A 14,220-nucleotide genomic window follows, 5' to 3' on the forward strand; every position below is an offset into this window, starting at 1 on the left:
CCGCCCAGATTAGCATAATGTGAGGAGGGTTTGCAGGAGTGTGGTCAGGTACTGGGGAAACAGCAGGGTTGCCGCCGGACTCCAGGTCTGACATCTCAGGGCTCCATGACACTGGGCCTGAATGTGCAAGCAGTGGGCGTGAGGACCAGTTACTGGCGATGGGGATGGAGAGGGCTGGGGGGAGTCGCACATCTTCTGGGAAATGGGACCTTTGCCTGCAGGTCTGCAAAGAGGGACCCAGGGAACGAATATCGTTGGCCTTACTCTCTTCCTTCCTTCTGCTTTTCTCAGCTCCCCATTGGCTGGACCCACTCGCAAGCCAGAGAGCAAGGAAGATGGCCCTTTCAACCTCTTCGGGAGACTGGAGAAAGGTGGAGAGGTCTGAAGGGTCGGTCCAATGGCATAGGTCTTGATCTTGGGTATCTCGCTGGGGCAGGACCACCCTGATCCTTTGTCTTGGGGCTAGGAAAAAGGCCAAGGAACCTGACTTTTGGAACTGTCCTGGGCCACCTTCATCCCAGAGCCATTAAGGGTCTGGTCAGCTCCCCTGTTAGGGGCAGGGGGCTGTTTCTGAAAGTGTATTGTCTTCTACCCTGGGGCCAACACTGCTCTTCCAGCCTTGCAGAGGCTTCTGGGAGGAGGAGAAGGGGTCTGGGGAGCAGACCCTTGGTGGTGGTCCCAGCCTCTGCTGTCAGGGCCATTCACTCTTCTCTGCCTGGCTGGTCCTAGCCCTCCATCTGGAGATTTCTATGAGGCCCTCTTCTATGGACACTCAGGTGGGGGAGCCCTGGCCTGGGAACCAGGAGACCCAGGTGTAATCCTCAGGGATTACAAAACCTTATCACTAATCTGAATTCTCTCGTCTGCAAAAAGAGGGGCCCAGACCAGATGATCGCGAATCCCAAAGACACCTCCGATTCTCTGAATATCTTTTTTGGAGACTTAAGGAGTGCAGTCTCAAGGTCATTTGCATTTGCATAATGAAAAGTGTGTCCTTCCACAGCCAGGAGGTGGCAGCAAAAGTTCTGTTTTGAAGGGGCTGGGGTAGGTTCCGCTCTCCAAAGCCCAGAGGCCCCCGCGTCCTGGTTTTTTGGCTGGGCTTTACTACTGAAGAATAATTTAATTATCGTGGCAGCCATATCATTCTCTCTGTTGTTATTGCTAGTGAGACTTCGGCAATGCTACCTTCAGTTTGGGCAATACCACACGGTTGAGGAGACCTCTTGCACAGTATCACTTAGAAATTTTTCAAAAACCCCATCACCCTGGTAGGCAGTGCCCGGACTTCCAGAGACCTCACCTGACCTGCCCAAGGACTTCTAGAAAATATGACGCGCCAAGACAGGAACGCACGCATTGGTCCCATGCGCACTCTACCTTGCTCCGTGGGAGACCCAAGGCAAGGTGCTTTCTGCCACCCTCTTGGTTTTTCCAGAGAGTTAGAGGGGCCCGAGGGGCCCAACCAAAGAGCCTGAGGGTCCAGCTGTCGGCTGGAATTTGACATGCAGACGCTAGGAAATAAAACTCAGCACAGGGGCCTCATCTTTACTCCTTTCTCTTCTTCCGGTCCTTAGAAAAGAAAATTAAAAATGTCTCATCAGGACAGACTTGGTGTCTAGGTATGGAAGGTTCTCGTTCATTCATTCATCCCTTCATTCCATGATCAGGATTCGATGTAGTAGAAACACTGTCATGCACTGGGAAGGATAGAGGAATTTTCTTGCTTTCTAACTCAGAGATCTGGGGGCCCAGAGCTGGGATATGGGGAGCCGGGTAAGTGCAGAGATGTGTGGGGGTGGCTTCATTTTAGGAAGCGCCAGGTGAACTGGGGAGTGTTTGAGGGGATGGGATCCCGATCTGCTTTTGTTGGGATGTCAGAGAGGAGTGGAATTCCATAGTAATTTCTTTTGATGACCCCCAACTGCATGGTATATTATCTTCTCAAACCAGAGGAAGCCCCTTAGAGACACAGCCAAACCCCAGACTGTTGTGCATCTGGACCCCTGTCTTACATTCCATCCCTGTCCTGAGGCCATGTCTCACCCCTCTCATCATGATGACAGGTTCCCAGAGTGCTAACGAGGTGCCAGGCTCTAGACCAAGGGTACTTCTTGAATCATCTTATTTAATTCTCAAAATAACCCTATAAAGTACAGTGTTACACCCTCACTGTACAGGAAGGAGGCAGCTGAAGCTTATAGTCATGAAGCCACTTGCCCCAAATCACAAAGCTATTTAGTGGTGAGGCAGGTCTGGCACCCAGGCAGGTTGGAACCCAGGGCTCTTAACATTACATCACATGTCTACACAGAGGCAAAACCCACCATTGTGAGACTGTGTGCTGTACGGAGAGTCTGGAGAGCTGCAATCTCATCCTCTCAACACTGGACAAGCCTTAGCTTGTCTGCAACACCGCTAGAAAATGAGTGATATCAGCCTGATCTCCTGATTGGTTTGTTGTGTGGCTTGAATGGAAGGGAGAAAAAGGAGCATATGAACCCTCAACACATACACAGTTGTTTTGTGTATTTGAAATTATTGGGAGGGGTGGACTGGGGCTGATATCTAGGGACCTTGAGAATGACCTCAGTTTCCTTGTCTGTAAAATTGAGGAGATTGAAGAGATCTTTTTAAATAGACTCTTCCAGTCCTAAAATTTAGCACTGATGATGATGGTGGTGGTGCTGATGATGGTGATGATGATGGTGGTGATGGTGATGATGATGATGATGATGGTGGTGATGATGATGGTGGGGATGATGGTGGGGATGCTGATGATGGTGGTGATGATGATGGTGGGGATGCTGATGATAGTGATGATGATGGCGATGGTGATGATGATGGTGGTGATGATGATGGCGGTGATGCTGATGATGGTGGTGATGCTGATGATGACAGTGATGGTGATGAAGGTGGTTGATGATGGTGATGATGGTGATGATGGTGGTGGTTGATGATGGTGATGATGTTGATGGTGGTGGTGATGCTGATGATGGTGATGCTGATGAAGGTGGTTGATGATGGTGATGATGGTGATGATGATGGTGGTGATGGTGATGATGTTGATGATGGTGGTGATGACGATGGTAATGATGGTGGTGATGATGATGATGGTGATGGTGATGATGATGGTGATGAAGGTGGTTGATGATGGTGATGATGATGGTGGTGATGGTGATGATGATGGTGATGATGATGATGATGATGGTGATGGTGATGAAGGTGGTTGATGGTGATGATGATGGAAATGATGGTGGTGATGATGATGATGGTGATGGTGATGATGGTGATGATGTTGATGGTGGTGGTGATGATTATGATGGTGATGGTGATGATGATGATGGTGATGATGACAATGATGGTAATGTCAGACATATGAGGTCACCTGACCTCAGAATTATTTCCTGCCACCATCAGTGCTGCCACATGCCTTCAGCTTCCAACCCCACTGTGTTGTAAGTATGTGGGGTGGGCTGGTGATGAGATGGAAAGGAGGATTGGATCTAGAAAGATAGAGAGAAGGGATGATCCAAGATGTTAGAGGATAGTGTACTTATCTTGGTGCCTGGTACAGAGTAAGCCAGTTTTGGTTTTATTGAGATATAATTCACATACTATACAATTCAATGGCTTTCAGTATATTCACAGCTACACACCCATCTCCATAATCAATTTTAGAACATTTCATTATCCCAAAAAGAAACCTTACACCCCTTGTCACCACCCCAGCCCCTCACCCGTCCCAGTGAAGCTATGATTTTTATTATCTCCACCCTACAGAATAAGGAAAATGGGGCTCAGAGAGAAGACTGACTTGCCCAAGGCCACGCAGTTGGCATGTGACAGCACTGGGATTCCATCCAGGTTTGTCAGAACCCAAGCACATGCCCTCAGTCAGCATGACCACTGAGGCAAGTCAGGTTCAGAGAATGTGTGGCCAACCCAAAGCCAACCCAAGGCCAGGCATTTACAGCTATGAAGTGATCAGGCCGAGGCTCAAATTTAGTCTCAGCTCCTAATCCTGTCCTTATCCCATTCCACCACATCCTTATCCCTTCCGTGTAAGCAAATCAACACAATCTGATGAAGATCCAGGAGTGAGCCCCCAAACCAGCAGGGGCTTCTCTCTTGGCACCTGGGCCAGCCTCAGCCTGACTCTGGAAGCGAATGGCTCTCGGGGCCCACCTGCTCCCTTCACATTTTGGCTCTGGGCACCGTGGGAGGGATCCGTGCCAGTGGAGGGGAGTGAACACAGCTGGAAGGAGAAGGTAGGCAAGCCCCTACCAGTGTTTCCCAGGAGGGAATGAGTTGGGGCACACCTACTCCCTGCTCAGATGTCATGGGGAGCAGTGGATGAAAACACAGCCTCTAAGAAGGAAAGGATGGAAAAGCAGAATTTCTTAGCAGAAAGCACTCCCTGGGAGTCTGGGACCCTGAGCGTCTCGTCTCCACCCTACCTCGGGTAACTGCAGTCAGAGGGCTTAATCTACTTGGGCCCAGTTTCCCTGTCTGAAAGTTGAGAGAGAAACCGGGGAAGTGAATTTGAAACAATTCCGCGTTCCGAGGAGGAAAATGTGCTCTAGTTATCTGCAAGGGACTTGACTTGAGTGCGAAGGAAACCAGTGATTTACTTGGGGGTGAGTTGGCTCTCCACCTCTCCTGCTTGGAGCCAGAGGGCCCACTCTCACATCCCTTATTTCTTTATATGTATAGCAGATAGGGCAAGCCTCTCCAAGTACCCCGAGCAAGCAGGATGGACGGTGATTATGAACACGCAGAGCCAGAGAGAGGAGGAGTGAGGAGACTTTATTTCTCCCAACATCCTCCCTCCCCTCTACCGGCGTGTCGCATGGCAACGGGCATCAGGAAGGCCTCATTCTTCCAGCTTCTGTGGGAGAAAAACAATTGGGAAATGAGTCAAACCCAAGGCAAGGCTGAGCACTGCTTTCACGTGGAGAGCCTGGAAAGGCTAACTTCCAGAAAAAACATTGAGGGATGGCACCGTCTGCCCTTGCACATTGTAAAAACAAAGCTGTGGGGCCCCTGGAGAGGGACGAGGCCCCCGAAAAACAGGGGCTTCCTGGGCAGCGCCACTTAGGACAGGGAGGGATGGGGGTGACAAGGCGTGTGGCCCCCTGTCCCCTGCTGCTCATTGCCCCATGATTCTGGAACCAGCAGGGGCCTGGCTGAAGGGGTGGCATCTGTGAGTGCATGGCCAGCAGCAGGAAAGAGGCACCAAGAGACACCCTCCACTCTCCCCCTGGGTGCTCTGGGGAAGCTGTCTGCTCTCACCTGGCCCCCCACATCTCGGCTCTTGGCCCGCAGCTTGTTGACCTGGGACTCGGCAATGTCCGCTCTTTCCTCTGCCTCCTCCAGCTCGTGCTGGACCCTCCAGCACTTGGACAGCTGCATGTTGGCCTGCTCTTCCTGAATGGGAGATGGAGGGGCAAGAGCCTGAGGAAGCCCCCCTGCTGGGGCTCTTTGGCTGGGACCCAAGTCCTGAGTCCTCCCAAGGCACCTGGAGGGTCAGAGGCCAGTGGCCCAATCCCCCTGGCCCTGGGATTGTCTGCCTGGTGGCCAGGCCACTGTCTACGTCTACTGAGGGCAATCCGAAGGTTCTTGAAGAAGGTGGCCTCCTGGGCACCCTCCCTCCCAGGCAGTCCTGCTGTGACCTTGCTCATCCAATGGGCACAGATCCCTCCCCCTCCAATTAACCAGCTCAGATCTGCTTCCCTGTGGTCAAGGCGGAACCACCAACCCCTGAGCAGGGAGGGAAACAAGACAAGGAGAGAAGCCATATGCTCAGTCATTTATCAACTGCAGAGTCCCCCAAATTTTGTTCCTCAGAACACCAGTCCTGTGGGCTGTTCTGTATACAATATAAAGGCTCCAAGTTCCACTCTGGTTTGTGTGTGGGGGGGAAAGCTGCATTCTGGAATGGCTCGTCCACTTTGAAGAGTGCATTCATTACACGTCACCGACAAAATCTGAGAAATCCTCGAAAGCTACCATTCAACTTGGTTTAACCTAGAGTTTCCCAAACTATTTCTTTTCTGAAACAGAAGAAGTCCTCCCCACCCCTTGCCGCCCCAGCCCAGCTTCGTGCTAGTAATAGTATCCCTGAGGTCTATTTGCTCAAGGGCAGGTCAGGAAGAATGGATGGGAGGGAGGCGGTTAGGGAGAGTGGGAAGGAGGAGGCCATGGGGACAAGGGACAGGGTAAGGTGGGATGCTGTGAACCAGGACGGGGGGTTGTCTAAGGCCAGGTTGCCGGCGCAGGGAGGGCTGGTGGGGTGGGCTGAGCTGGCTGGGGCATCAGGGTGAGGTGGGGCTCACAGGGTGGGCTAGAATGTTCTGGGGGCGGGGGATAAAGTGAGGGGGCCAGCCACATAAGGTGAAGCAGAAGGCACCAAGGAAGTGGGGGGGTGGGTAGGCTTGTTTAACACAGACCAGGGGAGGGAGGAGGGCAGGCGTCCCTGACTTTGTAGCCTGCAAATAAAAACCTGGGCCTGTGACGGGACAGACTCCTGCTGAGGGCTGGGGGTCCCTGGGCGTGGGCTTCTGGGGACCACCCCCTACTCACAGCCTCCTCAGCCTGCCTCCTGTAAGCCTTCACTTTGGACTGCAGCTTGTCCACCAGGTCCTGGAGCCTGAGGATGTTCTTGCGATCCTCCTCGGCCTGCAAACATAGCACCGTGCCACCGCAGCTTCTGCTGGGGTTGGAGCAACCCAGCGCTCACTGAGGCTTTGAAGATGCCTACCTGGTACGTCAGCTCCTTGACTTTGCGTTCATATTTGTGGGCCCCCTTCAGAGCCTCGGCCCCCCTCTTCTGCTCAGCATCCTGCTCGCTTTCCAACTCCCGCACCTGGGTTTTGGGGGGAGAGAGCCCAGCGTCCAGGTCAGAGCGGCCAGGCTTCTCCCGCGGACTCGTTGGTCGGTCATCTTAGCATGAACTCGGGATCCCCTTATTATAGTTTGTAAAAATGTCTCCTCCTGTGGTGCAGGAACCACTTGTGATCACAGGGCCACCACTGTTGGTGCGGTGGCCTTGTGCAAATGAGAACCAGATGCAGCCCTCGGTGCCCACAGCGGGGCCACGAGGCCGGGCTCGGGCTTGGACGCCTCTAACTCTGGGGTCAGCCGCTTGGCAAGGCTTCAGCCCCGACTCATCCCCGCAGGTGAAGTCTGTGTGAGAGTTTCAGGAGGCCTGATTCCTGGTCAAATGAGGCTGCAGGGGGTCAGGGAGAGAGCCTGGGCCACGAATGGTCAAGGTGTGTTCAAGCCCCGGGGCGAGCTGACTGATTCAAAGCAAACCCATGGCGAGTTCTATGTGTTTAGGGTGGAGACTGGAATTCCTGCTCTACCTGCCTCGAACGTGGGGGTCAAATTAGAGCCTGGGCAAGTATGTCTTAAATGATAAAGCACCCCGCCGGTGGTGTTCATTTCACAGCTGCTTCTGGCTTTCCTGAAGTCTCGAGGGGACAGGACATCCACCGAGGACATAGGTCACTAACTGTGGCCCCAATACCACAGTCCAGAGAGAGCGAAGATGTGAGGGTGGCGGCCAGCCACGGGGAATCCCATCGGCCACAGACACGGGCAGCTCTGGGCTTGTGGACTCAACAAATCAGCTTTGGAATCCGCCAGTGGCCCAGGTTAACGCTGGGTGCTGTTCCAAAAGTGATCCTCACCGCCCCCCCCAACTTCCCGCCACCCCACAAGCCCTGGGAAGCTGTTTACCAATGCTCTTGTGGCCTCTGTGAGGTTCGTGGAACTAAAGATAATGGGGCAGCTGGGCCTGGAGGCCAGTCGAAGTGCCCCCCATGGGATGAGGGGGGCTGGCTGGCCCAGGAATCAAAGAATCACGGAGGGAGGCGTGGGCTCTAATCCCTCCCTCAGTGGAGGGATCCGTGAGGACAGGCTTAAACTCATGCAATACAGGATGACTGGGAAGAATGAAAGTAAGCATTTAAAGAATTTGGGGGGAAGAAGCTGTGACTTCCCCGGTGTTGACTTTTGTTACGTGCCTATAGCCTTGTTGTTTTTCGCGGGGGAAAAAAAATTCGTTCCCATTCACGGTGTACATGTGCTGGTGGCCACATCCTTGGGAGGCTGGCCTGAAGCCTGAGTGCGTGTGGGGTGCCTCCCTGCTGGGAGAGTCACCCCCTTCTCTTTGCCTGCCCCTCACCCCCTTCTCCCACTCCACCATTTCCTCCCTCCCGGGACAACAAAGACGTTCTAACAAGCTCCCCCTCACAGCCCTTTTCCAGAACATCAACTGGTAATGGAGTCCATTTGCAAAACAAATGAAATAAACCATCACGGGTCTAAAGGGAAAAGCAAAGGGTTCAAGCAACAAAGGGATCCATTAGCAAAGAAACAAAAGCAAATATAAATAAGCTCCAAGATACAGAAAAAGCAGGATTGCCTCTGCACAGGGGGTAGCATTTTCCTGGGGCTTTGGCCCAGAGGAAGCGCTGGTCACCTGCCGTGTAGGACGGAGTGAGCTAGCAGCTTACCAGCATCATGGCCTGACTGCGTTCAGAGACTGAGAAATCTGAGACGAATGGGAGCCGGGGGTGGGAGGTGAGGAGAGACTCTAGACTTTAGGTAGGATGGGCCATTGTTCACCAGAGTGGAGGCTGGTCCAAAATGTAACTTACACCAACTATGTAATGTTATGAATGTAAATTACATTTCCCTTCACTTACAAGGAACTAAATTCCTATAAAAACAGGATGTGAACATTTGCAAGTGTCTTCATTCTGCAGCTCCTAAGGCATGAGTGTTGTAAAGCGTGTGTGTGTGTGTGTGTGTGTGTGTGTTGGGGTGTAGGAACCAGTGAAGGAGAAACAGGTGGGCATATCGACTCACAGAGAGCTCTGCAAGTAGTCCTCAGACCAAACTTGCATGCACTCCATCCATGCCCACTTTCCTGCAACCTTGTGGCTCTGCCCTGGATGGCTGAACGGGGTATCACTTTGAGAGCCAGCATCTTCTCGAGCCACCCTACCCGGTTCTCCAGTTTCTGAATCTGCTTCTTCCCACCCTTCAGGGCCAGCTGCTCAGCCTCGTCCAGACGGTGCTGCAGGTCCTTCACCGTCTGCTCCAGGTTCTTCTTCATGCGCTCCAGGTGGGCGCTGGTGTCCTGCTCCTTCTTCAGCTCCTCGGCCATCATGGCTGCCTGATGAAGTTCATAGAAAGTATGAGTGGGCCACCTGGCATCCCGACCGGGAGTATAAAGAGGATGCTGTCAAAGTCAGTGCTGTGCATGCTGATCCTGCCTCCTTCGTTCCACCATGACTGGTGATGCATCTCCTCCCCAGCTGGTTTTGGCTGAGGCTTCATCTACCTCCCTCTCCCTAGGAAGCCAGCACGACCGACTGTAGGTCAGCAGGAGACAAAGCCTACTTGCCTTGTCCCCACCTAGAAGCCCCTTCCCTATCTCCAAACACTGGCTCTGAAAAAGAAGGAACAGAGCTCACATCTGTCATGGCCTTCTTGGCCTTCTCCTCCGCGTTTCTGGACTCCTGGATGGAGTTCTCCACCTCTGCCTGGCACTGGGCTATGTCCGCTTCCAATTTTTTCTTGGTATTTATCAGGCTTGTGTTCTATAGGAAAAATTAGATGCCAGAGGTATAGGTTATCTTTGGACGCTTGGAACAATGGAGGGGGAGAAAGTTGCATGCAGAAGGAAATCAATCACGATCATGTTTCTTATTTTTCGCCTGGGGATTTGCTAGACACTGTTTCATTCTTGACCAAACAGAAGGTCCTCAAACAGACCCAAGAACTGCACATCAGTTAAGTGAGTAACTGATAATGGTAGATTTTCACAGATTTGAGGAAGAAGAGATTACTCAGTAAAAGGTGTCAGAGCAAGCAAAGGATAGGCAGACATAAGTATATAAAATGAGAAATAGTTCCAATGGTCAAAACACACCATAAATAGAATTATAAGGGTTGTGGAAAAGTGCAAAACACTCGCAATGTATGTTGCTGAAAAAAACATTCTCTTCCTTAACATCTAAAAAAGGCAAATCGTGCAAGAAAACAGGGCACAAAGTACAGATAGGTGGAACACACCAGAAGAAATAATTACTCATTAGTAATCAAAACTTTGTTGTATTTTATTTTTTTAAGTAGGCTCCATGCCCAACATGGGGCTTGAACTCATGACCCTGAGATCAAGAGTTGAATTGGATGCTCTACCCACTGAGCCAGCCAGGCACCCCAAGAAAATCAAAATTATAAAGGTGAGGTGTTTTCCAACCATAAAGTTGGTGAGGATTAAAAGATGTGTAACTGGGGTCTTTGAGGATTTAGAGGCAAGAGCGCTTACCTATTTTCCCAATGAGAATAAAAATGGAGACCACCTTGTGAAGGCCGATTTACAATATGTTGCAAATGTCTTTATTGTTTGGACCATGAAATTCTGCTTCCAGCAATCTATTTACTTCTGGGAATATTAAGGAAATAAGAATAATGGGGGGCGCCTGGGTGGCTCAGTTGGTTAAGCGACTGCCTTCGGCTCAGGTCATGATCCTGGAGTCCCTGGATCGAGTCCCGCATCGGGCTCCCTGCTTGGCAGGGAGCCTGCTTCTCCCTCTGACCCTCCCCCCTCTCATGTCCTCTCTCTCTCTCATTCTCTCTGTCTCAAATAAATAAATAAAATCTTTAAAAAAAAAAAAAAGAATAATGGGAAAATGTGAAAATTTAATTATAACTAAGTTCATCATAGAAAATTTTCTAATGGTAAAAATTTTACTGGGAATAATTAAAAACATCCAGCCGTGGAGGATCGATTAAATAAAAGTGCCATATCACCCTACTGTAACAGACCACTTTTCTGCCACTGAAAATAGTCATGGTGGGGGGCACCTGGGTGGCTCATTCGGTTAAGCGTCCGACTCTTGGTTTCAGCTCAGGTCATGATCTCAGGGTCATGAGATCGAGACCTGCACGGGGGAGGGGGGTCCTCCCTCGTCCGGGAGTCCTCCCTCGGCAGGGAGTCCACTTGAAGATTTCTCTCTGTCCCTTCCCCCACAGTGCAAGCGTGTGTTCTCTCTTTCAAATAAATAAATCTTTTAAAAAAATAGTCATAGAAGATTATTTAAAGGTGTGGAAATATGTACATGACGTGTTGTTAAAATGAAAATAAGTTGCGGGTGCCTGGGTGGCTCAGTCAGTTGAGCGTCTGCCTTCGGCTCAGGTCATGATCCCAGGGTCCTGGGATCGAGTCCCACATCGGGCTCCCTGCTCTGTGGGGAGGCTGCTTCTCCCTCTCCTACCCACGTGTGCTCTCTATCTCTGTCTCCCTCTCTCAAAAAAAAAAAAAAAAAAAAAAAAAAAGAAAATAAGTTGCAAAAACATTGATCACATTTCTACAAAAGTATGATAATGGTAGACCGCTTGGAATGAAAGATCTCAAAGTGGTAACACTGTGGCTGGTATTTTTCTTCTATTTGGTTGCTTGTATGCTCTATATTTTGTAACAAAGAATTGTTTTTATAGGGGCACCTGGGTGGCTCAGATGGTTAAGCGTCTGCCTTCCGCTCAGGTCATAATCCCAGGGTCCTGGGATCGAGCCCCACATCGGGCTCCCTGCTCCAAGGGAAGCCTGCTTCTCCCTCTCCCACTCCCCCTGCTTGTGCTCCTGCTCTCGCTCTCTCTGTCAAATAAATAAATAAAAAACCTTAAAAAAAAAGAATTGTTTTTATAAAACTTCTATAAAGGTGGCAGACAGCCTGTCTTCTGTTGTCCTGCTCACTGCTCCCTTGTGGTGTATTCAATAAACTTCTATCTCCTTAAAAAACAAACAAAAACTTTCATAAAGGTAATAAAAATAATTATTTTGAAAGACAATTCTAATTTTCTATGATTGTAGCTTAGATGTTGCTTCCTCCGTGAAGCCTTCTCCAGCACCTTGATGCAATAATTCATCCTTCCTTTCTCTGATGTTCCCACAACATGCACGACCTTTTATCTTCAGATTAAAGAAAGCTCAGAAATCTGTCCATCTGGAGCATCGTTATTCCAAGAACTAAGCTTTTTTTTTTTTTTTTTAAAGACTTTAAGTCATTGCTACACCCCAAGTGGGGCTCGAACTCCCAACCCTGAGACTGAGAGTCCCGTGCTCTACTGTGCCAGCCAGCCTCCCTGCAAGAGCTAAGCTTAATGCAACTTGGTCTTGACCGCTAGTCTGGGAGGAAGGATGGGTGCTCCCTTCTGCCGTGTGGGTCCTGCCTGCCCCCAGGGTGGGCCCTGAGTGGAGGGAGGAGGGATGCACCTGGGCGTGGAGGAACTGCACGCGGTCGCTGGCGTCCAACAGTTCCTGCTCCGACAGCCTGCGGGTCCGCTCCGTCTGCTCCAAGGCCACCTTCATCTCCTCCAACTCCTCCAGCAAGAGCCCATTCCTGCGTTCCACGATGGCTAGCTGCTCCTTGAGGTCCTCGTTGCTCCTCAGGGCATCATCCAGGTGCAGCTGGGAGTCCTGCAGGGAAAGCCAGATGTGAGGCCAGAGCCTGGGACAGGCTGAGTGCCGGCCAGGTCCACCAAAGCCTGCGCGCTCACCTTGAGCTGGCCCTGCACGGTGCGCAGGTGTTTCTGGGTCTCCGCCACCTGGCAGCTGGAATGGCCCAGCTGGATCTCCATCTCGTTGAGGTCTCCCTCTATCTTCTTCTTCAGCCTCAGGGCATCCTTCCGGCTCCAGATCTCAGCATCCAGCATGCTCTGCATGGCCTCTGTTGCCCGCTGGCTATTTCTTTTCAGCTGATTGATTTCTTCATCCTTCTCAGTGACCCTGCGGTCAAGCTCGGATTTCACCTGGCTCAACTCCAGCTGGATGTGCAAGATCTTGCTCTCTTCACGTTCCAAGGAACCCTGATCAAAGCAGAGGGGGGATCATGGGCAGCCCCCCTTCCTGAACGGGTATTTTCTTTGCTGTTATGATCAAATGAGTATTATTCTACCCATTCTACAGATGAGAAGTCAAATAATGTGACCCCCAAATGTCCCTCCCAGTAATGAACCTGGGACTAAAGCTTTGTATCTGTTATTAACAATTTTATGTCTGGAGAGGGACAGAGCACCTTTTTGAATTAGTAAAACCTTTATTGGGTGTGTCTATTTTAACAGGGACCATGACTCAGGAGCCACCCTATTGCCTGAAATGACGGGGTAATCGCTCTCCCCTTATCCTGCATTATGCAAATTTCCCTAGAAACAGCTCTACCATCTGCCCTGTGCTGGCCACACACAGGACACTGGGCCTATTTTGACTTTACAGAAATCCCAGTGGCCATAGACCATCCGGCATCTGACTCTGTTAGGGCCGAGGAATTCTGAGCCAGCTCTCAGGATGCCTGCTGATTGATTTCTTGCTTCCCAGGAGGAAGACATCGAGGACATCACGAATGCATTTATATATTTTCCAAAGGGGAAATGTGATGAACTAGAGGACATCCAGGAGATGAAGCACAGCACAGCTGTTTCCCCAAGGACGGCTGGATGTTCTTCCCCATGGAGCCTCCTCGGCACCTTGGCAGGAAGCAGCCCCGAAGGTCTGGTCTAGTCCCCCCTCCTTCGGTGTCCTGCCCTCCTGACCTTCCCAGACACTTGCCTCCGCCTCTTCTAGGGCAGCCTGGAGGTCTGACTTTTCCTGCTCCACCTGCTTCTTGGTCTTTTCCACTTCCTGAAGGTTCTTGCCAGTTTCTGCAATCTGCTCGGTTAAGTCGGAAATCTCTTCTGCAAAGGACAGGCTCAATTTAGCTTGTTTGATGGGGCTCTAGTTGACAGCAGAGGCATCCTGCCTGGCAACTTGGGGACTGGTGACCCATTTACATTTATGTAGGAGAGAATACGGCAGAGCCCTTCGGGTGAGGTCTCGGCACGACACAGGTGTGTTGCCTCACCTGAACGATGCAGAGAGTGGAGTGGCGAGAACGCTAAAACTTCACAAAGTATATAAAACGGGTGTGGCGAGGGCCGGGGAAGAAAATTCTGGAGACGACGCATAGAATATAGAATCATAGCCTTTCGGGACTGGAAGGGGCTTTAGGGGGCATCGGGTCTGGTCTGATTTTGCAGATCTGGAGTCTGAGGTCCTAAGGGATTTAGCAACATGCGCAAGGACACAAAGCCACATACAGACAGAATCCACAGACGATCCTGTTCTCTAAGAAGAGGTGAGCTTAGCAACTCACTTTGCCCTTCGTGTTC

The 14,220-nt window shown here is 50.9% G+C and overlaps 1 protein-coding gene across 1 annotated transcript in view; it reads right to left on the reverse strand.

The window, feature by feature from the left end:
* Positions 1–4,873: 4,873 nt before the first annotated feature.
* The window catches only part of LOC118540778 (myosin-13), a 48,525-nt gene continuing 39,178 nt past the window's right edge, over positions 4,874–14,220 (reverse strand). Inside the window, 9 exon segments of the mRNA XM_078066358.1 lie at positions 4,874–4,888; positions 5,287–5,427; positions 6,583–6,678; positions 6,761–6,865; positions 9,014–9,184; positions 9,486–9,611; positions 12,290–12,493; positions 12,574–12,882; positions 13,622–13,746. Of these exon segments, the coding sequence (XP_077922484.1) occupies positions 4,874–4,888; positions 5,287–5,427; positions 6,583–6,678; positions 6,761–6,865; positions 9,014–9,184; positions 9,486–9,611; positions 12,290–12,493; positions 12,574–12,882; positions 13,622–13,746 (1,292 nt within the window).

The sequence above is a fragment of the Halichoerus grypus genome, chromosome 2 (assembly GCF_964656455.1).
Source record: "Halichoerus grypus chromosome 2, mHalGry1.hap1.1, whole genome shotgun sequence".
Lineage (NCBI taxonomy): Eukaryota > Metazoa > Chordata > Mammalia > Carnivora > Phocidae > Halichoerus > Halichoerus grypus.